The sequence below is a fragment of the Myxocyprinus asiaticus genome, chromosome 38 (assembly GCF_019703515.2).
Source record: "Myxocyprinus asiaticus isolate MX2 ecotype Aquarium Trade chromosome 38, UBuf_Myxa_2, whole genome shotgun sequence".
NCBI classification, from domain to species: domain Eukaryota; kingdom Metazoa; phylum Chordata; class Actinopteri; order Cypriniformes; family Catostomidae; genus Myxocyprinus; species Myxocyprinus asiaticus.
The window spans coordinates 11,446,617-11,472,036 of record NC_059381.1 but is presented as its reverse complement, the minus strand read 5'-3'; the positions used below and the strand labels follow the sequence as shown (position 1 = coordinate 11,472,036).

The following is a 25,420-nucleotide window of genomic DNA, read 5'->3' as shown; positions in this document are numbered from 1 at the left end:
ACCCTCCAACCTCTGTGCAACACTGTTCCCAGACAATGAATGGCCCTTAAACACAGCGGTGGTAAAAAATTTGCCACCGCAACAGTGCTATTGTGCAATGTCGAAAAAAAACATGTTGATAACATGGTGCTATCTTGTAAGTGGATCTTTTGCAGACAGCTCACAATCTTTTCTCTTGCTATTTGAAATAATCTGTGCCAACCAGATGGTGTCAGTTGGATGGCAGTCCTTGGGGAGTTTGTGGAATGAAGGACTTCCTTGAGTAATGTTTGATTTTGATTTTTAATAGAACTACACTTTCGATAAAGTTGTGAGTTTGTTTTAGGAGAGGAATGGAGCTCAAATGTAGATAGCATTGCCACAATGATTAGTTCTCACTTTCTTGTTTTGTAATCCTAAATAAATCTTATACAGGATAACAGTGGGCCCAGAAAAAAGCAACGTGTCGGCACTCTGCCTACTTTGCATCTGAAAAGCAAATTCAGCCCTCTAAAAATCACTGTATTTTCATTTTTTAATAGATACACATCACTTGGACAGATTTTCTTTTTTATTCATTGAACATATACTTTTTTAGGGCTTTGCACATTTCAGAAAGATATCTTTGAGGATTAGATTGAGACTTTTCTGTCTGACCATTTTCAAAGGGAGTTAACTTCAAAGTTTGATGAGAAACCTAATCTTTAAACTATTATAAGTTTTTGAAGCTCTTTAGCCACTGTTTGGAGAAAATACGTTCTATCAGGAAGACTTGCAGACTTGAGTGAAATTTAAAATGACATTTATTTGATGAATATAAAACAGAAATGTAGTGTCTCTCTTTGGCGTAAGCCCGTCTGGGGGTCCGAAGAAGTTGTACTCGGAACTGTCATATCCTGCCGGAGATAGGAGGCAGGGGTGAGGAGCCTACCCCCGTGCAGGACGGGACTCAACTTGTGGTGGTGGGGTGGTGGATTTTGCCATGTTAGCACACTGAAACAGCAATGTGATAGATTGGGAGCAGACTTATAAAGCATTAGCTTACATGTGATTGGCTAGGAGTTACCTAGCTAATGGTGCAATGATGAACAGCTGCTAGTCTTCCTGCTAGAACTACGCTGCGATTACATTTCCCGAATCACTATATTAATGATGAGCTCCACTTTAATGTATAGGCCATATTTGCTTCCTGTGTGTGTGTGTGTGTATATTTATATTTCAGCTATATGTGCAATAATAAAGTTTATAAAAGTAATATAGGGTATAATCCAACCATCTTCTGCTGACATATAGCCCTTTTCCACCGAAATTGCGATGGTTCTCGAGCCGAGGCTGTGCTCCACTGGTTCATGGCCGGGGCAATCTGGAGCCTATCGTAAACCAGCTGCGCTTTTCCACTGACCTGAGAGCCGAACGGTGACATAACGGATTACTGTCTATGTGGTAGTTTCACATGACTACCTCAAACATAAGAAAACATGTCACAGTGTGTTTGTATACAGCTTTTACTCTTGTTTTTGAGGACATATTTAAACATACGGATTAATGCAATCCATCGTTATTACATTGCTCAACAAGATTGTCAGAGACGATATCTACACTAAAGACGACAGGTAATATAATTACATTATACTGTATGAACTATGGCTTAACTTGCTAAGTTCTGTAAACTGTTACACTGGAATCATTATTAACATTGGTGTAGCAGATGGTTGTATTTGGATTTTTGCCATAGCATATAATATTATTGATTTAGAATCCCACCGTTTTACTTAACAGATGGCCGCGATCTTCCAAATTTAGTGAGTAGCTGGTCAAAAATCCCCTTACAGAACAAACAAATGCACAAAATAAGATGACAACAGTGTAAGAAAAACTAACGAAGTTGCCAAACATAACAACTTACTGAGATCAAGTGCAGAGGACACCGGTGATTCACTGTTTATCACGAGTGTTACTGGCTGAATTCAATGCCCCGGTTAGTTAGCAGGCTGGTCGGTGTCCGAGTACAAAACAAAGTTGCTCCGTCCGCTTTTGCTAATGTCCTTCTTATGGTCCCTGTATTCCCTTAAATGTTTTTCAATTTGTTTATGATTTGGTCAATTGTCCGATTAAACGGCGTGCATCATTTCGTGCTGAATCTTCATTCTCATAGAGTACTTTTTTCCTTTGTGTTCTCTCTAGTTTATCTTGGATCTTTGTAAATACAATATCGCAAGTAGGGCACTTATTTCGTCATGTTACCTGAGTGCTTTTGATGTCTGATAATTTTGTGGGGTTTTTATTGTTGTTATAGAGCAAAGAAATACTCCTTGCTGCAGATGGTATAGCTACTGTTGTTGTTTGGGTAAACTTTACCATGGTGAGGAAACATTATCCCGCCCTTCCATCCCCTGATGTAATCGGTTCCTGCGTAGAGACCAGCAAGCTTTTGGGGCCGGTGTCGAACCAGGTTTTCAGCCCAGGAAATGCGCAGGACAATTCAATAATTTGCACCGGCCCAGGAACCTGCACCTGAACCATGTCGGTGGAAAAGGGCTAATAATGGCTACATTGGTAATTGTATACTATCATACTACTCTTACTATTACTGCAGTGCATAGTATAAACCTAGTGAGCTGCTCAAATTGGCAGCATTTAAGTCATTATAGGTGTGCTCCCAGATCAAATGCTGTTCCAAATGGTAGACAGAAGTGAGAAAAATATTGGTTATATACAGTATATACTTACAGTTCTCTCTTATGAGGATCCATTTCAATTTGAATGATGCTTTAGAAGGGGGCACATAAAGTGGGGAGTACAAACATAGCAATTCTAAAATGTCAGTTATAATGGTTGCTACTTTCCTACACTATGTGCACAGCAGAAATTGTGTAGGTGTGTGAGCGTGTAGAACTCACCGCGATGGAAAGTTTCTAGATTGAATATGTTGCTCATCATCCACTTTCCCTGACATTTAGCTCTGTAAACAAGCTTCAGTTCTCTTCAGCCATGAGTGGACACGATGACAAGCCTGACAGGGATCTCAGCGTCTGGGGAGACCCCCATTAATGACTTACTTCCTCTGTGAAAGTGAGATGAAGGGGCTTTGTCAAACGAGACTGTTGACTGGACACATCAGACTGGGGTGGGCTGCTGTTGTTTTGATGCTGCCAATCAGACAGAGACAATCAGACTGTTCTTAGGAGAGACACAGCTGACAGACCGCTCTGACTCTCACCATGGGGGTAACACAGAGGACAAGGGAATTTGACTTTTCTGCTTGACCTTTTGGAGCTCCATATGAAAGCACCCCCTGTGATGACAGCTCTAACAAATGTAATAATAGATGACACATCATGATGTGGTATTTTAATCAGATGCTCTTGAGGAGGTGAGCGATGGAGATGGAGGTCAAAAACAGAGCTTCAGTTTCACTCTTTCTCTTTTAAATTTTTAATTCAAAGTGCACTTCAAAAATTCAGTTTCAATTTTAAAGTGCTTTATTGTGTAGTGTCAATACAAATTACAAGAACAGACACAGAAAAAGTTTCTTGTAGTGGTTAAAAAATTAAATAAAATGTATTTTAATATGTATTTAAATGTATTAAAATAATATATTTTTATTAAAATAAATATAATCTTTTAACAAGACATTAGAGAACAGCAGGAATATTCAACAGCACTCTGTTTTTCTCGGTTTTGCTTCTGTGTACAGGCATACGAATGGTGACATCATGCTGTTTATTAGAGCGTGCTGATTTACATGAAATGTGTGCTCAGAAATGTACAGCTGTGGAAGGTCAAAAGATCATTGTGTTTTGGTTTTAATTAGTGTTGGTTGCAAAAGCAAGCATCACTATTACTATTGAACTATTGTACATTTTAAAACCCCTAACCAATAAAAGTATTGAACTTTTGGCACGTAACTCAACACAAACTGTTTGTGCGATGCATATAAATGATGCCTCAAATCGTGTTGCTTGTTGTACTATAACTTTTAACTTTAAGCAATCAGAACTGCTGGATGACGAAACGGGACAAAACATTCCATAGACTTACAATAAACGAGGGACCGAGCCAAATCTAGGGACTGTTGGAGACTTATTGGTGGGCTCTTAAGAAACACCTCAGAACACCTAAGCAACCTCACTCATCATGGCAGCATGTTTTTCACTGGCAAGAACAACTAGCATTTTTTTATTTTATTTTTTTCTGGTAAAAAATGTAAAATCTTGTTCTTTCTACCTCTTTATTTTTCAACCTCCTTTTCTTTCTCCACTTTGTTATTTTCAGTGTACCATGCTCAGTTGCTGTTTTCTGACTATTCATATTTGAACAGCTGGGATTAGGTTTGTGAAGGAATTAGAGCCAAAGTTTTAGCATCCAAATGAAGAAACGTGCACACTGCAGAGATGAGATTTGGTGAACACTGAGCTCATGTTGACTCATGGGTTTAGGGGTTATATAGAGAACACAAGCTTGGTATGGAGATAAAGGGACTACAGCTCCTTTCAGTTTTTTCTGCCTTCTGATTCTATTCTACTACAAACTCAGTGTAACTTAGGGGTTAAGTCCTATGGCAATCACATATGCCCAGCACTAGATCAGCGCTTGACCTGTGACCTTTGCTTTGAGGTGGTTTTATCTGCAGAGGCACAGTAAGAGGATTCATTATATACTTGTGTGTGTGTTTGTGTGTAACACATTTTTATAGTAAGAATTATACATTTTATAGTAATTATTTTATACAGGATGTAAAGTCTATAAATTAGAGGTGTAACGGTTCATGGTTTGGTTTTAATTTGTAATTTGTTACATCCTTTTGCAGTTTATTTCCCTCTCTAACTGTTCAGTGATTCTGCAATACAGAGAACTTCCGTAAATAATCTTAAAAATGGACACCTCGCAGTTCATACACATTTGATTGGCTAATGATGAATATATTTTTGATGATTAAATCATAACATGGTTGGCAAAAGATGGCTTGAGGGCCGCATGTTGAGTAGCATTGGTTTAGACTCATGTGCCTCTACCCTGTGCTCCATTGTGTGACATGATTCGAGAGCAGGAAGACTTGCCTGCTATACTGGTAAACACAACTCTGTTTGCAGATGATGCTGTCTAAGTACCTTCAGTTTTGGGGTAGGCGGTATGACTAATGGTAATGGTGTGTGTCACAATACAGGAATTTTTTACTGGATATTTTTGCAAAAGAATATATTTATATTTTAATAGCCATGTGATAATACTTTGATATATACACTGCCGTTCAAAAGTTTGGGGTAACTTGACTGAAATGTTTTACATAATCTTAAAAACCTTTTGATCTGAAGACGTATGCTTAAATGTTTTAAATTAGTTTTGTAGACAAAAATATAATTGTGCCAACATATTAATTTATTTCATTACAAAACTAACATTTTATTTAAAGTTTTTGAAATTGATGACTTGGACCAAATAATAAAGAAAAGCAGCCAATAAGTGCCCAGCATAGATGGGAACTCCTTTAATACTGTTTTAAAAGCATCCCTGTGTGATACCTCAAGAAGTTGGTTGAGAAAATGCCAAGAGTACATGTCTGCAAATTTTAAGCAAAGGGTGGCTACTTTGAAGATGCTAAAATATAATGTATTTTTGATTTATTTTAGATTTTTTTTAGTCACAACACAATTCCCGTAATTCCATTTCTGTTATTCCATAGTTTTGATGACTTTATTATTATTCTAAAATGTGAAGAAAAAATAATGATAAAGAATGAGTAAGTGGCCCCAAACTTTTGAACAGCAGTGTATATATATATATACAACCCCAATTCCGAAAAAGTTAGAACAGTATGAAAAATGCTAATAAAAACAAAAAGGAGTGATTTGTAAATTATATTCACCCTTTTTATATGATGTTTTACCTTGTGAATTTCATTGTTTTTTATGTACAGTAATTTCAAATCAGATGATTGTAACACATTCCAAAAAAGTTGGGACAGTCGAGTGTTTACCACTGTGAAACCTCACCATTTCTTCTAATAACACTTATTAAGCATTTAGGCACTGAAGACACAAGTTTGTTAAGTTTAAAAAGTGGAATTTTCCCCCATTCATCCACTATGCAGGTCTTCAGCTGCACAGTTGGGGTCTTTGTTGCCATATTGTGCTCTTCATAATGCGCCCCACATTCTCAATTGGAGATGGTCAGGACTGCAGGCAAGCCAATCTAGCACCCATTCTCTCTGCTTATATGGCCAGTATGTGGTTTGAAGTTGTCCTGCTGAAAATGCTGGGACGTCCCTGGAAAAGACGGTGCTGGATGGCAGTATATGTTGCTCCAAAAATTTGTACATATCTGTTTGCATTAATGGTGCCCTCACAGATGTCCGAGTTACCCATGCCATGGGCACTGACACACCCCTGGCACATACAGACACTGGCCTTTGGACCTGATGCTGATAACAGCTTGGATGGTCCTTTTCCTCTTTGGCCCGGAGAACACGACGGCTGTGTTTATCAAAAACTATTTGAAATGTGGACTCATCAGACCAAAAAACACGGTTCCACTGTTCTACTTTCCATCTAAGATGAAACCGAGCCCGGAGAAGTCGGCAGCGCTTCTGGACAGTGTTGATGTAGGGCTTCTGCTTTGCATAGTAAAGTCTTAACTTGCATCTGTGGATACGGCAGCGAGTGGTGTTGACTAACAAAGGTTTAATAAAGTAATCCCAAACCCATGTTCATGATATCCATTACAGATGAATGACATTTTTAAAGACAGTGATGTCTGAGGGATAAGAGATCATGTACATTCAGAAGTGGTTTTCGTCTTGCCCTTTACGCATTTAGATTTGACCAGATTCCTTGAACCTTTTAAATATATTGTGCATTGTAGAGGGTGAAATGGCCAAAATCCTTCCAATTTGTCTTTGGGGAACATTGTTCTCAAAGTGCTGGATAATTTGCTGAAGCATCTTTTGGCAAATTGACAAGTCTCGAATGATCCTTGCTCTTGAAGGACTAGGCTGTTTTTGGAGGCTCCTTTATATACTATGACACGATTGCCTCACCTGTTTAACATCTCCTGTTTCACATTTCCTTGTTATTTTAACTCATCAAATTGTTATTAGTCTTAAATTGCCCTTCTCAACTTTTTTGGTGTGTGTTGCAATCATCTGATTTGAAATTACTGTACATTTTCAAAAAAAAAAAAACAATGAAATTCACAAGGTAAAACATCATAAAATGTTTAGTTGTAGTGCTTTCAATATAGCAAAGGATGAATATAATTTACAAATCACTCATTTTTGTTTTTATTAGCATTTTTCATACTGTCCCAACTTTTTCGGAATTGGGGTTGTGTGTGTATATATATATATATATATATGTATTTATCAGATATATCTATAATATATAATGTAATCCAGCAAATTAAAAACTTTTTTAATTTAGTTTTATTTTCTCTATTTATTTAACCAAAAGATACAAATATTTATAATTAATGAATGAGGACTCAAATAAGTAAAACTAATATTATAAAATGGATTGTTTTGACTCTAAATTCTGATTGCACCACATTCAAGTCTTTTGTAAAACAGACGATATATGCACACCTTTGACTGCAAATCATTTTAATTTCATATTAATTTTGTAAGTTGTGATGTTGTTCTGCAACCATAAACAACTAAACTTGCTCCTGCTTTTTACCCCTTAATAACAAGTTCTTCCTCATCTTGACTTGGGTCATATCCCACTCTGTATTTTCACATTACTCCCACATGCAAATAATGTAAATTAGTCTTGTTCACTTATAGCCAAACACATACAATATATTGACAATTGTAAAAATCTCCTATCAGTTGACACATTTCTACTGTTGCACGATTTATACACTGCAAAAATAATTTCCTTACTTAGTATTTTTGTATTGTTTTCCAGTTAAAATATCGAAACATCCTTAAACAATATAAATTTACTTAAGATGCAAATTGACATAAGATATTAAGTCTTGTTTTCAGAGACATATAACAACATTTAGTGCGGTTTGTGCTTAAAACAAGAAAAAAATAATTTGCCAATAGGGTAAGAAACTAAAATTGTCTTCCTTCTGAATTAAGTTTATTTTTCTTACCCCATATGTTAAAAAATATATATATTTTAAATGTTAACCTTAGGCCACTAGATTTAGTTAGATTTCTCTGAAAACAAGACTTAATATCCTATGTCATTTTGCTTCTCAAGTAAATGTGTCTTGTTTTAAGCATATTAACCCTCTTGGGTCTGAGGGTGTTTTGGGCCCTGGAGAAGTTTTGACGAGCCTTGACATTTGTGCTTTTTTCAGTTGCTTAAAAACATATTAATGGCTAAAGTCTGATAACACTGTATTCAGCACAAACTAGGCTACAATAATATGTGAGCAACATGTATGTACATGTTTGTATTTTTGAGAAAACAAAAATTGTAAGTCTTGTAGCCTAGAGTTTTTGCTACAAAATGATGTGAAAACCATCCTGATCACTCATTCATACAAAACAATATAGTCATTTAACTTTTGTAAGACACTTTTAGTGTTAGAAAGGCCATATGCTAGGAGGCGTGGATGATCATGAATACTGATGTGATTCACACCTGTGGAGTCAAAGACCCCTCCCCTGAGAGAGAATGAATGTGAGGAGACTTAATGAATGAATGTACTGTTTGTAGCTTATTCACAAAATCAAGTTTAAGTTAAAAGAAGTAATCTGACTATAAATTTTCTTTACATAAAGACTTTACTTTAAAACTTTAGACCTACACTACCATTTAGGTCTAAAGTTGCTCACATATTATTGTAGCCAAGTTTAGGTCTAAAGTTTTACTGTTTAAAACTTTTAGATCAGTAAGATTTTTAAAATGTCTCTTCTGCTCACCAAGGCTGCGTTTATTTGATCCAAAATACAGCAAAAACAGTGATATTGTGAAATATTTTTGCAATTTAAAATAACTGTTTTCTATTTGAATATACTGTAAAATGCAATTTATTCCTGTGATCAAAGCTGAATTTTCAGCATCATTACTGCAGTCTTCAGTGTCACATGATCCTTCAGAAATCATTCTAATATGCTGATTTTCTAATATGGGCACATTTTACACATTTACACCCGAACAGATATTTGCAAGCACAAGCTTCATTGATGATAATGAGGCAGCATAAACACTAGTTAAAATATAATCTAAACATTCATATTATTTTTATATCATATTACATATTATATTTATATCATACAGCATACAATTTAAATACCTGCTTTAGCCGAAACAACATTTAAATGTAACTACAACTTGCCTATTAGGACATATTTCAAATTTCAATACTTAGAATACTGGCTGGCAAGCCTGGAAATAGTCTAAGCAGTAAAATATGTACATGTTTATATAAAATAGCATGTCAACTAATGTAAGTAAAGACTTACTCATCCGAAATTGTATCCTCGGCTGGATGAAGTCGCTCTTCAAAATGCAAACATTCATCAGAGTCCCGCTCTTCTTCTGAGGAAAATGTGAACTCTTCGTCACTATCCAGGAACATCTGTAGAGATTCCTCACCTGTGTAGCGTGCCATCTTCCAAACGTGCAGGAAAGTGAATGAATCTGATGATGAACTTGATGTTTTTTAAGGCATTGTTGGGGGTGTTTACCATTTGCATTGATTGCCTCTGCACATTACCGTATGAATAGCACGCTCTGCTGGTGGGTGTGATCACATTAGCGATAATTAGCTGAGCCAGGAGAAACTGTACATCTCTTTAGTTTCATACAGATTACATTGCAGGAGAATATTTGTGTTAAATTTGAATTGTTTTATTTAAAAGTAGACATTTTAAGCTTTTTTAGACATATGTTTGATGTTTGTCTGATAAGTATTCGTGGAGTTTCAGTTCATTTTTGTGACGTGTTTCAGAAAGATGCTCGCGGAAACAGAGACGGCTGAAAGCGCACCCTGTTTATTTTCTTTATTTTACAAAGGTTTTGTTGTTATTGTGAGTGTACACAAATAAAAGTAGACCTTTTATAGTCTCTAATGATGTCTAACACTTATCTGTATGCCCAAAAATGACAGAGTATTTTAAGTTGTTTCCACTGTTATGAGGAAAAAATCCAGCAGGATGCACCGGTGCATCCATCGACCCTTGAGGATTAAGATATTTTTACTTAAGTGGCATGAGAGGCTGTGCTATATTGTAAATATAGTCATGGCTAAAGGGCGTTGTTAGGCACAACGCGAAGTGGAGTGCCTAAAAAAAACAGTCACCACATATTAAAAATATAAAGGACACAAATGTTTATAAAAATTTCATATTTTGCATGTAAAATCATTAAATACCATCTTTCTGTCAGAAAATGTAGTCCCTGGTAGTACACAGTAAACAGAACATTGCTAGGCAACAAAAATAACTCTCAGTTATGGGTGCTGCAGAGTGAAACAAATAGAAGCTCCATGAAGTGATAAGAGCTGTGATTTATCAGTAATAAAGCACGGCTGTTGACCAATCAGCATCCAGTACTGGAACTATACATTTTATAATAGAAAACGAGACAGTAAGGAATTAGGAGAGTAATTCCTGCAGTGTACCATCATACTGTACTTCCCAACTAGAAATAGACAAAATGAAGGCAGTAGCCCGATATGCACATGCTAAAGATCATATTTATGCATCCCAACAGAAATTAAAGCAAATTAAAAATTCACGCCATTGTTTGAATAACATTGTTGGGGTGGGTCTAACTGGGTCGCTCAAAACAGAGGAATTTTCATAGTGCCACAAAAAGCTTTCGTGAAAATTAACCAACGAATGGTTTATATTTTTCTCTGTATATTAAGCTGGGATAGGAAAAAGTATTTTAACATAAAAAGTTACATACTTCAGCTTTAAGATGAGTTTTTCTATACAGAAACATAAGAACCATCCATCTCAACCCCTTTCCTGCATCTTTCAAAAAGATCCAGCAATGCAGACAGATTTTGGGAGGCTGGTGGATGTCGGACAATAACTGACTGCTCCACCGATAAATACTTAATCATGTCTGAGAAGCAGGAGAAAACGTCATGGTTACTGGTGTAACCTCCGTTCCCTGATGGAGGGAACGAGATGTTGGTGTCGATGTAGTGACACTAGGGGTCACTCTTGGGAGCCCGAGACACCTCTGGTCTTTGATAAAAGGCCAATGAAAATTGGCAAATGGTATTTGCATGCCACTCCCCCGGACATACGGGTATAAAAGGAGCTGGTATGCAACCACTCATTCAGGTTTTACGCTGAGGAGCCGATATAAGGTCCGGCCATTTCAGCGGGTAGTTCAGCGTTGTGGCAGGAGGGACCAACGTCTCGTTCCCTCCATCAGGGAACGGAGGTTACACCAGTAACCATGACGTTCCCTATCTGTCACTCACTCGACGCTGGTGTCGATGTAGTGACACTAGGGGTCCCTATACAAAACGCCACAAGGCTGAACTGTGTTACGTGAACTGGCGGTGTGTGGTGGGCTTGCTGTGTGCCTCATAGCCAGCACACCAGGTCGACATGTAACCTCCCCTAACACAGTTATGAGTGTCGAACGGCCCTTTTTGGGGACAAGTCGACTACCCAAAGATAGAGACAGGCTTAACCCAGTCGTGGCCTCTTTTCCCCTTCTCTTTTTCCACTCCCTAAAAAAGAAGGGGGATTATCTAACTGGGCCACCAGGTCTAGTCGGGGGGTGTCCCTCCCAAGGGGAGGACACTGCGGAGACCACACCTCGCCCCAAGAGAGGGGGGGATATTTAAGTGGAAGAATACATCACATGGTCTTTCCAACCATGTGGAGAGCCTTCAAAGTAGATCCTGCCCAATGGGGGAGGAGTTACTACAAACATGGAGACTGGGGCAGAGGGGCTCTGCCCAAAGAAGACGCAGTTTGCCAGCAGGGAAACGAATAGCGGAAGATATAGATCGCATGGGGTTAGCCTTACAGGGAACCGCCACATGTGGAGCAACTACCCCAGAACCGGGCTCTTAGTTAGCGCGTGTACTGGGCCGGCAGCGAGATTCTCCGAAAACTCGACTGCCACAGGGCTCGGAGGAAGTCAACCAGAGAACAAATTTTGTGAACACTACTGGGAATTAACGGCGCACGTCTTCAGCTCAAAAGGAGATGGAAGGTGCTATGTGCAAGCGATACACCCGGCCGGCTATCCCAGGCTTATCCGCTTGTTGCGTGCCACTACCTGGGACGAAACCGGTTCCACCTGGAGGTTGTAGAACCTTGCAAATGTGTTGGGTGTTGCCCAGTCCGCTGCTCTGCAAATGTCTGTTAGAGAGGTACCTCTGGCCAAGGCCCAAGAAGCTGCTACACCACGGGTAGAATGGGCTCGTAGCCCTACCGGGGGCGGCATGTTTTGGGCGAGATATGCCATAGTTATGGCGTCAACGAGCCAGTGGGTGATCCTCTGCTTGGAGACAGCGCTTCCTTTCTGCTGTGCACCAAAAGCAGACAAAGAGCTGCTCAGAGATTCTAAAGCTCTGCGTGCGATCCAAATAGATGAGTAAAGCACGCACCGGACACAGTGACGACAGGGCTGTGTCTGCCTCCTCCTGGGGCAGCACTTGCAAGTTCACCACCTAGTCCCTAAAGGGGTGGTGGGAACCTTGGGCACATAGCCCGGTCAGGGTCTCAGGATCACGTGAGAGTAACCTGGACCGAACTCCAGGCACGTTTTGCTGACAGAGAACGCTTGCAGGTCACCTACCCTCTTGATGGAAGTGAGCGCAGTCAGGAGGGCAGTCTTCAAGGAGTGCCTTAAGCTCGACTGATTGCAAAGGCTCAGAGGGGGCTCTCTGTAGACCCTGAAGAACTACAGAGGTCCGATGAGGGAACGAGGCGCGGCCTGGAGGGATTCAGCCTCCTGGCGCCTCTTAGGAACCTGATGATCAGGTCGTGCTTCCCTAAGGACTTACCGTCGACTGCATCGTGCTGTGCTGCTATGGCAGCAATGTACACCTTCAAGTTGGAAGGGGACAGCCTCCCTTCCAACCTCTCTTGCAGGAAGAGAAGCACTGATCTGACTGCGCATCTCTGGGGTCTTCCCGATGGGAAGAACACAACTTAGCGAACAGACACCACTTAAAGGCATACAGGTGCCTCGTAGAGGGAGCCCTAGCCTGAGTGATCGTATCTACCATCGCAGGTGGGAGACAGCTTAGGTCTTCCGCGTTCCGTCCAGGGGCCAGACATGGAAATTCCAGAGGTCTGGGCGCGGGTGCCGGATGGTGCCACTTCCCTGAGAAAGAAGGTCCTTCCTCAGGGGAATTTGCCAGGGGGGAGCTGTCGCGAGGAGCGTGAGGTCCGAGCACCACGTCTGAGCGGGCCAGTAGGGTGCTACCAGGACGACCTGCTCCTCATCCTCCCTGACCTTGCACAGGGTCTGTGCAAGCAGGCTCACTGGGGGAAACGCATTTTTGCGAATGCCAGGGGGCCAGCTGTGTGTCAGCGCGTCTATGCCGAGGGAGGCCTCGGTCAGGGCATACCAGAGCGGGCAGTGGGGAGGATTCTTGGGAGGTGAACAGGTGCACCTGTGCCTGTTGAATCGACTCCAAATCAGCTGGACCACCTGAAGGTGGAGTCTCCACTCGATCGTGGCACCATGGCCGTCTCGGGACTCGAGTCTGGAGCCAGTGCTGAAGCGGCCTCATATACATCAACCCGAGTGGGGTGCCCACCGCCGAGGATGCCATATGCCCCAGGAGCCTCTGAAAAAGTTTCAGTGGAACCATTGTTTTCTGTTTGAATGCCTTCAAACAGGCTAGCACCGACTGGGTGTGCTCGTTTGTAAGGCGCGCCATCAAGGAGACTGAGTCCAACTCCAAACCGAGAAAAGAGATGCTCTGAACCGGGAGGAGCTTGCTCTTTTCCCAGTTGACCCGAAGCCCTAGTCGGCTGAGGTGTGAGAGTACCAGGTCCCTGTGTGCGCATAACACGTCTCGAGAGTGAGCTAAGATTAGCCAGTCATCGAGATAGTTGAGAATACGAATGCCCACCTCCCTTAACGGGGCAAGGGCAGCCTCTGCGATCTTCGTAAAGACACGAGGAGACAGGCACAGGCCGAAAGGGAGGACTTTGTACTGATACGCCTGACCCTCGAACACGAACCGCAGGAAGGGTCTGTGTCGAGGAAGGATTGAGACGTGAAAGTACGCATCCTTCAGGTCTACCGCCGCGAACCAATCTTGATGCCAGACGCTTGCCAGAATGCGTTTTCGCGTTAGCATCTTGAACGGGAGTCTGTGTAAAGCCTAGTTCAGAACTCACAGGTCCAAGATTGGCCTGAACCCACCGCCTTTTTTCGGTACAATGAAGTAGGGGCTGAAAAAACCCCTTCTTCATCTTGGCTGGAGGGACAGGTTCTATCGCGCTCTTCCGTACGAGGGTAGCGATCTCCGTGCAAGGTAGCAGCATTTTCGTCTTTCACCAAGGTGAAGTGGACACAGCTGAACCTGGGCGAATGCCCGGAGAAGTGAAGCGCAGCCGAGTCGGACGGTCCGGACCAGCCCTCGTGATGGATTGGAAAGCACAAGCCATGCGTCCAAGTTCCGCGCAAGGGGGACCAAAGGGACAGCGTCATCGGATGTACCGGCAGGTGGGGCCTCGTGGCGGGGCGGAGCTCGAGGTGCCACACCACGTCGTGGCCGTGCTGAGTCTAAGGACATCGAAGCACTTACCTGGCTCCTTGTGACACCCCCGGAACAGCCTGGGACGGGGGAGAAGGAGGCCTGTCCTCGTGACCCATGGAGACTGTCACATCGGGGGTGGATTTGTGCCACAGCTGGGCGCTCAGGGGCGGGAGACCGCCGCTGGAGCGCCAAACCTGCCAAATGGAGTGGTGGACGGTGGTCATGATGACGGCCATACACACCGGATACGTGACCCAGGGAAAAAGGAAACCGCTCTTGCTGAGCTCTTGAGTACTGCAGCCACTTGGGCATGCAGCGCAAAATGCAAAAGGTAACAAAAAGATGAAGATCTGCTTACCAGCTCCAGAGCAGCAGGTTCCGTTGTCCCTGGGTCGCCCGTCTCAAGGGCGCTTTGAAGCCTTTCACGGATTCTGGGCGGCCACGAGACGGGTGGCGTCTGCTTCCTGCTGTGGGCTCCAAGCCGGGGCCAGGCCGAAGGAGCGGGCTGTGGCGGAGCCGGTGCAGTCACCGCAGGGGGACGCCCTTGGCGATGAGTAGACGGGTCTTGAGCCGCGCCGGGGCAGGATATGCCAGCTAGCATCCATCTACTGCTCTACCATCGAGAACTGCTGGGCAAAGTCCTCGACGGTGTCGCCGAATAGGCCCGCCTGGGAAATGGGGGCAGCAAGGAATCGTGTCTTGTCGGTCTCACCATCTCGACCAGGTTGAGCCAAAGTTGGCGCTCCTGGACCACTAGTGTGGCCATCGTCCACCCGAGAGACCGCACCATGACCTCCGTCGCTCAGAGAGCGAGGTCGGTGGCCGAGCGCAGTTCCTGCATCAATCCCGGGCGGAACTACCCTCGTGCAGTTCCTTTAGCGCCTTGGCGGACTTGCAGGAGAGCCATGGCGTGCAGGGCAGAGGCGGCTTGTCCAGCGGCACCATAGGCCTTGGCCGTCAGAGACGATGTAAACCTACAGGCCTTGGACGGGGGCTTTGGGCACCCGCGCCAGGTGGCGGTGCTCTGCGGGCATAGGTGCGCCGCGAGCGCCTTTATCCACCGGGGGATTGCCGAATAGCCCTTGGCCGCCCCACCATCAAGGGTAGTGAGGGCGGGAAAGCTGAAAAGATCGGGGCCGGGCAGTAAAAAGTGCCTCCCGCGACCTTGTCAGCTCTTCATGCACTTCCGGGAAGAAAGGAACGGGGGCGGGGCGTGGCTTTGAGCGGCGCCGCGAGCCCAGGAACCAATCACCGAGCCACGAGGGTTCAGGGAAGAGCGGTGAAATCCACTCTAACCGACGCTCGCGGCTGCCCAGGAAAGCATGTCATCATCTCCGCGTCAGCCTGTGACTGGGCAATCGACCCCGAAGGGAGGAGCCCAGCTGAGGCTTCTGACTGGACGAGCCCGCTCTCCGATGCTGCGCTCGAGAGCTCATCACTTTCGCAGGCTCCAAATAAGAGGTCGAACTCGCCGTGAGACGAGCCGGCGGACTCACCCGGAAGCCCGATCGGGGCAGACGAGCATGCTGGGGAATGGGAGGTCCGTGGGGGGATACCCAGCAGAGGCGTTCCCATTGGGGTTCCCAAATCGCCCCCAGTGCTAGCCGCGCTGGCCTCATACCCGTGGGTAAAAGGACCGAGGCGGGAGCCTCTGGGGTGGCTCACTTTCTTACGAAGGCGAGCCGCAACCGCAACGTTGCCATGGACATATTCTCGCAATGAGAACATGACCATCCACGAACGCTGTCTCCGCAGTGCCCAGATACGAAAGACAGTGATCGTGACCATTAGAAGGCGAGAGATAACGAGCACAACCAGGAATAACACACAATCGGAAAAGCATCTTTAAAAAGACGCATCTTTATAAAGACGCGTCTTTAAAAAGACGTTCCGTGTGTGCTGCTCTTTTAGAGAAATATATACTCTTTTAGAGGGGAAAAATGCTCTTTCAGAAAATATACTCTCTATTTTTTCTGCCAAAGTGCCCAGGGGCGTTCTCTGCAGTGCACCAGTGCAGAGGGGGGAGAAGCCGCTGAAATGCACAGTCAGATCCAGCAGAGGTGAATGAACAGTAGTATTCGGCTCAATGAGCATGACCGTTCAGCTCCGAAGAGAAAATCTGAATGAGTGGTTGCATACCAGCTGCTTTTATACCCGTATGTCCGGGGGAGTGGCATGCAAATACCACTCGCCAATTTTCATTGGCCTTTTATCAAAGACCAGAGGTGTCTCGGGCTCCCAAGAGTGACCCCTAGTGTCACTACATCGACACCAACGTCGAGTGAGTGACAGATAGGGAACGAGAGAGAGAGAGAGAGAGAGAGAGAGAGAGGCATCCTTTTGCATCCTTTGTTTACTTTCTTCTATGTATTGGCTTTATTTTTTCATTACTTATCCCTTCTTTGACAGGTGTCAAAATTTGAAAGAAGACAAATATTTTTCCCCATTTCTTTTTTCAGAAATGTCTCAAAGGTCAGATTTTCTGAGAAAAAAGTTGTCACAAAGGTGCTCTTACTGTTCCAAGCCTTTAACCACTCGATGAAGTCTCGATGCACTTTCATGCATATTGCCATTGATTGATGTCCCAGACAATTAGCCTCTGTGTGGCACATTAGTTTGTTAACCTTTCTCTGTGCGGAATAATGATCCGTGACACCTTATAGGGAATGAGGAAGAACATAGAGTGAGAATCGACTGTAAGAACACTGGGGAGAATTCTCTGAGTTTAACACAGTCAGCTCAGGACTATAAATCTATGTAGTAAACCTCCACTGTGCGATCAAGAGGCTCCAACTGTCTTTTATACACACACAAAGCTGGAACTCACTCATCGCATACACACTGTTCAAAGCATAAACATCTGAGGTGGACTCTGTTTTCCTCTTCAGTACTGTTGGTATTCATATCGCTTAGGTGTAATATCGCTTTGACCATTCTCACCTCCTCCTTATGCTAAAGAATTCATTGAGGCTTTTGGATTTCATGCAAAGTAAAGCCTGCATTAGCTTTTCCACTTTAAACCGCTTCATAGTAAGACAGATAACATGCTTGAGGATTCCAGACACTGCTAAGCACTGACCTTGCCCACCAAATACATTCACACATTATTGCCTTTGGACCGCTAGGGCTGGTTCATCTATTTTCAACCACTTTGGAGAGAGAGAAAGAGAGAGTGATGTACTTGAACAAAAGTCAGTGACCCTGGCTGAGTTGATCTTTTGGAAAATAATAGCCTGAAATTGTACATTTAGTAACATAATTTAAGGTCACTCTCAAGGTTTTGTGATGATTTGAGATGCTCTGTTGGAGACGTGGTCTGACAGATAGGTTCTGTTCCAAAATGTAGTGAGCTGCCTCGCTGACTACTGCCTACATATGCAGCTGTCTTCTATGGCAGCATCTTAACTGAAATGGGGCCTCATAAGAGAGCGATTTGGAATGCTCTTCATAGGTTGCAGCTTCACGCGTCATTCAAATAGTGCTCCGCACGCGCAGTGCACGGGAGACTCAACTCGCAACTGATTTCAGTACAGGTTACGCAAGAGGAATGACACCATACTCTAATGAGCATAAATACGTATAGCACACACACAGTTTTCTATCATATCAAGCTAGTTTTTATCGATTCTTTTCACTATTGAATGGATTATAAGTATATTTACAATCAACATTTTTCTCGCTTCATCTGTCATCTTGGATTAATTTTTCCACCAAGCTCATAAAGGTGCATTCTGGGATCACCTACCCGGGGAAGGATACATGCAATGGTATAGAATTGCCAAAACGAGATATCTTAGGAGGTTATTTTGGAATAGCCTTCGCGATGGTGGCGCGCCTATGATGTCTTAAAGTGCTGCCTCCAGAGGAAGCTCACTAGGTTTTGGAAAAGACACATAGTGTACGTGCTTCGACACCTGCGGGTGACCCAAGTGCGAATTTTGCTTGTGTTATCTCCAGATGACAGTTCCCCCACCTATTCCTATCATCTGGTCAAGGCAGAAATGCTTATAAATAAAATGTCATAATGGTGTTATGGCTAAAGGCGCGGTCACATTTACCTTTGCATGGCGAAATCTTATGGATGAAGAAAGGCGTGGCTGGATGTTGAGGGTGTGTGAAACCAGCAAAAAATGTATTGCCAAGCAGCCTCTTTTTAATGCTGCACTTCTCTAGGGGAGTGAGGTTAAAAAGAAACTCACTGCTAAAATGATATCCTTGTCCATTGTGTACAAAGCCCCACCCACACATAAGTCACTGCCAAACCAATCAACTTCCTATTGGACAACGTGGCGAATTTGTCTGTCAAATTGCATCCAAACTTGAACTCCATATAAAATCCACACAAAATTAATTTCGCCCACAGAATTTTCCAGTGCAAAGGTAAATGTGACCACGCTTCATTAATATCTAATGATTTTGGCAATAAACTGCAATAAACTCGCAACCACAATGCTAGGGTGCTGTAGGTGGTTGCGCTTATGCAGGTTTTCTATGTGGTTGCTTTCTGGGTGGTAGCTTACTGGTCCAAAGATAGGGCTCTGATTACTCCTTCAGTATAAATCCATGGAATTTTTTCATCAGTTTTATCATCCACCAGGCAAAATTAAAGTCTGAAATTAAATACTTAATGTTAGGGGTTTGTTCAAATCCCTAACACTAAGTATGAGCAATTATGAGATATATTTTTCATTGTAAACACCCATAATAGTACTAAGGTCCGATAACATAAATTATGCTTATGTTGTGGGCAGTGCTGGGTGTAATCTGATTACAAAGTAATAAGTTACAGCTATATAAATATTTTATAAGTAGTGTAACACATTTCTAAAATAATGAGAATATTACGAAAAATATAACAATTATAGTAAAAAAAAAAAAAAAGGGGGAAACTTTTTTTTTCTCCCCTTTTTTCCCCAATTTGGAATGCCCAATTCCCAATGCGCTCTAAGACTTCATAGTGGCGTAGTGACTCGCCTCAATCCGGGTGGCGGAGGACGAATCTCAGTTGCCTCCACGTCTGAGACCGTCAATCCGTGTATCTTATCATGTGGCTTGTTGAGCGCATTACCGCAGAGACATAGCGCGTGTGGAGGCTTCATGCTGTTCTCTGCGGCATCCACGCACAACTCACCATGCACCAAACCGAGAGTATAACTACATTATAGCGACCACGAGGAGGTTATCCCATGTGACTCTACCCTCCCTAGCAACCGGGCCAATTTGGTTGCTTAGGAGACCTGGCTGGAGTCACTCAGCATGCCCTGGATTCGAACTCACGACTCCAGGGGTAATACTCACCAGTAAGTGAGAGGGAAACTTGAAAATAAAACCTTTTCTGTAAAGTGTTTTAGAAGTAACTTTAAAGTAATTAGTAATGTTATTACTTTTTCAGATATGATCAGGTAATCAGTGAAGTAATCTGATTACACTTTTAGATAAATAATTAATAATTTGTTGTGGATTACTTTCCTTGAGTAACATACCCAGCACTGGTTGTAGGTTTTTGGATAAAGGGCCAGTTAATATGGGAGTTAGAGCAAGTTATCTGTGTTGGCACTTGTGTGTGTATGCCTGTCTGTGTGTGTGTGCAGATTAGGAGATACAAGATACTGGATACACACAGTCACTCGTCATGCATCAATTTTTCAGACAGCGGGAAGAGAGTACATACAAAGAGAATGAGTCTTTTCTCCACGCTTTTACACAGTTGGACTGTTTGTCAACACACAAATGATTTCAGTTGGAAACTCAAAAGGCCGCAGTCAACACAGCATAGCACCACATAGCCATGGTTTATCCACCCACACAGTCTCAGTCTATATTGTTTTAATATATTGTTTTGTGCAAAATCACATTCTGTAAAAAGTATGTTTTCAAATTAGATACATTTTGCCATAACTTTTTTACTTTTGTGAAGCCTTATTTTAGATATAAATTCCATATAGGGTTTTGTATACTTGGGCTTCACTCAAGTGCTTCCACAGCCTTTGAGTCACTTTGACCTTGAAACAAATTTTGAGTTTAATTTTCTAAAGCAAATAGGCAAGATTCAGCTTTCTAACAGCATAATTGTCATGTTTCTATTCCAAAACCATTGCAAAGATATAATAATTAAAATCTCAATTGCTTTCCTTTTTAGAACTCAAAATGTGTTTCTGGGTCAAAGTGACTTAAAAAGATGGAGCATGTCACATTTGGTCTTGGAAGAATTTGTTTATTTTGAAATCGATGACTTTTGATTGCAGACTTTTCATTGGTGTTTGTATCACAGTTTGTGACATTGTTGAGATCTCTTTTAAAACTCTTAAGGAAACAAATGTGAGATAACTAGGATCTTTTTCTCAGGAGATAATTCTGAGAAGCAGAAGACTTTAGCAGGAGTCTCCATTTGTCCTCTTTTTTTCTGTCTAGATGAAACAAATAAGATACTTAAGAGATTGTGATTTTTCTTGCCTGTGGAAATGTAGCATTAAGTCGGATCTTTTGGGTACTGGTCTATGTTGTTGAGCCACTCATGTCCTGCATGTCCTCTTGTGTCTAAGACACTTAGCTTTCCTTCATCATTCAGCTCAGGGTGTACAGGCCAACACTTGACTCTTCTGCAAAGAATATACCACAAGTGCACTGCATACTACTAAGAAGTGATACTGAAGTGAACTATTTCCTTTACTCTTAACAAATCTCTCTTTTTTTTTTCTTTTTCTTTTTTTTACTTTCGTACTCTAGTGCTGTGAGTGGCAAAGATTACACTCAAGATGTAGACTTTTAAACTCTTTTTTTTGTTTGTTTTTCTGATTCAAAGACAGGTATGAATGCAATATTGATAGTGTAAACACTGTCAAATGTTTCTCCTAAAATACTTAAAAGGAATAAAAATAGAAAAAATTATACAATCATGACATACAGTATAGAGCTCTTCAATTAATGTAGATAAGATAGCCCAGATAATTTGTTCTTGGTCTTGTAGTTCATATTTAAAAATCTGACATTTGATTGATTGCAGACTTACGAATCTTGGCAAATCTGAGCACAGTTTTAGACATTGTTTAGATCTCTTCTGAAACTCTAGAGGAGAAGCTGGAGTCTAAATTTGCACTCCATTTAAACTTGTTGCTGTCCAGGAGGAAAAATTTAAATATTAGAGATCTTATTTGTTAATTTTCTTTAACTCAAGGTGTACACCAACACTTTACTCATCTGCAAGTGTACTGTATATCTCAAGTGCACTGCAGACTAAGAAGCAATTGAGATTGTTCTATATACTTATGTCCTCCACTATTACGAATGTCTCTTTAACCTTGTTTTTTGAAACTTTTCAACTCCTCAGTTTTGTGATATAAAAACAAGTTATGAAAGCAATATTGATGGTTTCTTTTATGTGCAGCAGTAGCTGATGTTCAAGTGTGCTATTCTTTTTGATTTTTCAAGTTGAAGTCTTTTGCTTGTCAGACTTTGCCTTTCTTATACTAAAGTGAAGAGGTTTGCTTGTGCACCCCTGCTTGACAAGACCTTGACGTGCTGCAAGTGGGCATGTCTAAGTCCTGCCGAACAGGGGCAAGACCTTTCTCTTAAATTGCCACTCAAAGGAATGCCAACGTCATCATAATGCCTTAAGTCAGCCAGCTTTGACATTTTAAATCACTCTCTTCTGCACGTCTAATTAATGTAGCTATTGCTGAGGGTTTTTTCTTTTTTCTTTTTTTTTTTTTTTGTATGATGATGGTGGCATAATTAATCAAGCGAGACCCTTTCAAAGATCATACATTTTAATTAAGCAAATTACTGTAACGTTGTGCTTTAGCACAATGGTTTGTGTAGGCTAATTTAATCACGACACAAATAGTTTGCATGCAGGCCTGTGCAGAAGTGGAGCTGGGACGTCTCTGTGCTCTGCAGATTGCTGTGCAAGCGCAAAGCAATTTTACTAATGGAATTGGTGAAATTTCGTGGAGATTGTCCAGGTTATTGATCATCTTATTCATCACGTGCACCATTTAATCAAAACACCATTAAAATTCACCATGGTCTTGCTTAATGCACAACAATGGGGAAAATGCAGTTTTGAGTGTCAGGATCTCCCTGAATTTCCAACTCAAATCAATGGCTTATTAATAGTCATTCAGCGCACTCTGAATAGTCATCGATGTCAAGTGAATGTGCCGCATGTTTGAGTCAGCAAGTGGGTGTTAGTAAGAGCTGCTGATCTTCTCTTTAGAGTCAGTGGTGGTGGTAAGGCTGAGATTTCATGAGGTTTGATACGCTTCAAAAAGGATGAAAGCATCTGGGACTAGTGATAGAGCGATATATATTGGCCAGGCCAATTAATCAGATGATATTTGGCCATTTTGCTAATATCTTCATCGGTTGTTGACTGTGCGAGTTTAGTCGACAGTTCCCCATTATGTCAGTTCCAAAATCAGCTTTGTCAACTGCACATTTTGTTTTCAAATATTAAAAATAGTAATTTATATATATATACAGTTGTGCTCAAAAGTTTGCATACCCTTGGAGAACTGGTAATATATGTACCATTTTTAAAGAAAACATGAGTGGGCAGGCAAAACACACTTCTTTTATTTCTTATGGGATTCATATTCAACTGTTGGTTATAACAGAATGGCACAATCATAAAACAAAATATGGCAACAATGAAAAAAATGAAATGACCCCTGTTCAAAAGTCTGCATACCCTTTGTTCTTAATACTTAATACTTAATATAATATATAGTATATTATATACAGTAGCATATTGTTCATTCACTATCTGAGACAATACTAACTCTTTTGAGAAGGATTTGGTGCAATGTTTTGTGAAAAAATTAATATGATCTACAAATGAGAGAATGCTCTTTAACAACACCTGTTTTTTCCACCACAGGATTGGCTGAGCAAATTTGGCTATCTCCCGCCCTCTGATCCTGTGAATGGGCAGCTTCAGACTAAAGAAGCGCTGACCAAGGCCATCAAAGCTATGCAGAGGTTTGGAGGCCTGGAAGAAACTGGAGTTCTGGGTTAGTAGATGCTTTTAATTGAGAAATGTATTTTCGAAACAAAGTTCTAAATAGAAGTGCGGGAGAACCATGTCCATTTAATCCTCTCAATCACAACGCAAGGGTATTTTAACAGCCTGTGACCATACTTCCAGCATCCCTTCTCCACCCCAAACCACCTTTATTTCGGTATACTTACACTATGTAACACAATTTTTGTTCCTGGGTAGTAAGAGTTATTTCCTAATTGCTTATGCCTCAAAAGTATAGAAAATGGCTATTATTCCCCACAAACTTTGCTTTTGTGACCAGGACAGTGATATTTTGAAATTTACCTATTTCCAATGAGAAAACGGGCGAATTTGTGTCTTTTCCTTCACATAAAGCCAGAAAAAAAACAACAACATATGAATCCAAATTAACATGTATTTAAATTAAAGTAATATTCAAAGCCGTGCTCGTCCATAATGGTAATAAGTACTTGTCTCTTCCCCGGCTCACTCGGTGCACCTCAAAGAGGATTACAACAGCATCAAGACATTGCTGGACGCCTTGAAGTATGATGAGTATGGCTGGGAGAACAATGTATTTTAACATTGAAAAAACTGCACACATCAGCTTTAAGTAGTCTGTGTGAGTATGCTGAGTTGAGTCTCATGCACAAAGCCCTCCATTACACAGCAAGTTGGATATTTTTATATTTATCTCACACAATGATTATTTGAAGCTTCTGAATTTGTAACAAAACTCTGGTCCTTGTTGTCCTTGGTTGTTGTCCTTGCATTTTGGGGCTTTTTAAGAGATACTGACTTAACTCAGGCTGTTTTAATCTCATGTCCTTCTGGTTCACTGTAGCTGGCGGGTTTTCTTTTGTAGTCTACAGGACCAGAAAACCACTGACCTATCTGCACTCTACACATGTGTCTGGCTCTGTATTTATGCATGTATGTGTTTCTCTGCAGACCAAGCAACCTTGGGCTTAATGAAGACCCCACGTTGCTCACTGCCAGACATGTCAGAGCCAGAGTTGTCTGCAGGCAGAAGAAAGCGAGCATTGGCCCCTCAAACCAAATGGAACAAGAGGCACCTTTCCTGGAGGTACAGATATGGCTCTCACTAGGGCGGGGTGGTATAACGCTATACACTCACTGAGCACTTTATTAGGAACACTAAGGTCCTAATAAAATGCCCAATGTGGTTTTCTGCTGTTGTAGCCCATCTGCCTCAAGGTTCAACATGTTGTGTATTCTGAGATGCTATTCTGCTCACTACAATTGTACAGAGTGGTTATCTGAGTTACCGTAGTCTTTCTGTCTGCTCAAACCATTCTGGCCATTCTCCATTGTCCTCTCTCATAAACAAAGCATTTCAGTCCGCAGAACTGCCGCTCACTGGATGTTTTTTGTTTTGGCACCATTCTGAGTAGAGACTACTCTAGAGACTGCTGTACATGAAAATCCCAGGAGATCAGCAGTTACAGAAATACACAAACCAGCCCATCTGGCACCAACAATCATGCCACAGTCGAAATCACTGATATCAAATTTTTTCAATTGATCATGATTTTATGCATTGCACTACTGCCACACGATTGGCTGATAAGATAATCACATGAATAAGTAGGTGTACAGGCGTTCCTAATAAAGCGCTCAGTGAGTGTATACCATGCAATGATAGGAATGTGTCAACTTTATGTTTGGGAACTGGGCTAACACATACCAGTACACCGTACTGGCAATAATGTAAACCTCACGTCACAGTACGAGCAGTATTTTTACGTACTGACAGCTGTTATAAGG

At 41.8% G+C, this 25,420-nt stretch overlaps 1 protein-coding gene across 1 annotated transcript in view; it reads left to right on the top strand.

The window, feature by feature from the left end:
* mmp17a (matrix metallopeptidase 17a) overlaps positions 1 to 25,420 on the top strand; it is a 107,235-nt gene that overhangs the window by 28,354 nt on the left and 53,461 nt on the right. Inside the window, exons 2-3 of the mRNA XM_051677433.1 lie at positions 23,510 to 23,642; positions 24,584 to 24,719. Of these exons, the coding sequence (XP_051533393.1) occupies positions 23,510 to 23,642; positions 24,584 to 24,719 (269 nt within the window). The remainder of the gene's footprint in view (positions 1 to 23,509; positions 23,643 to 24,583; positions 24,720 to 25,420) is intronic.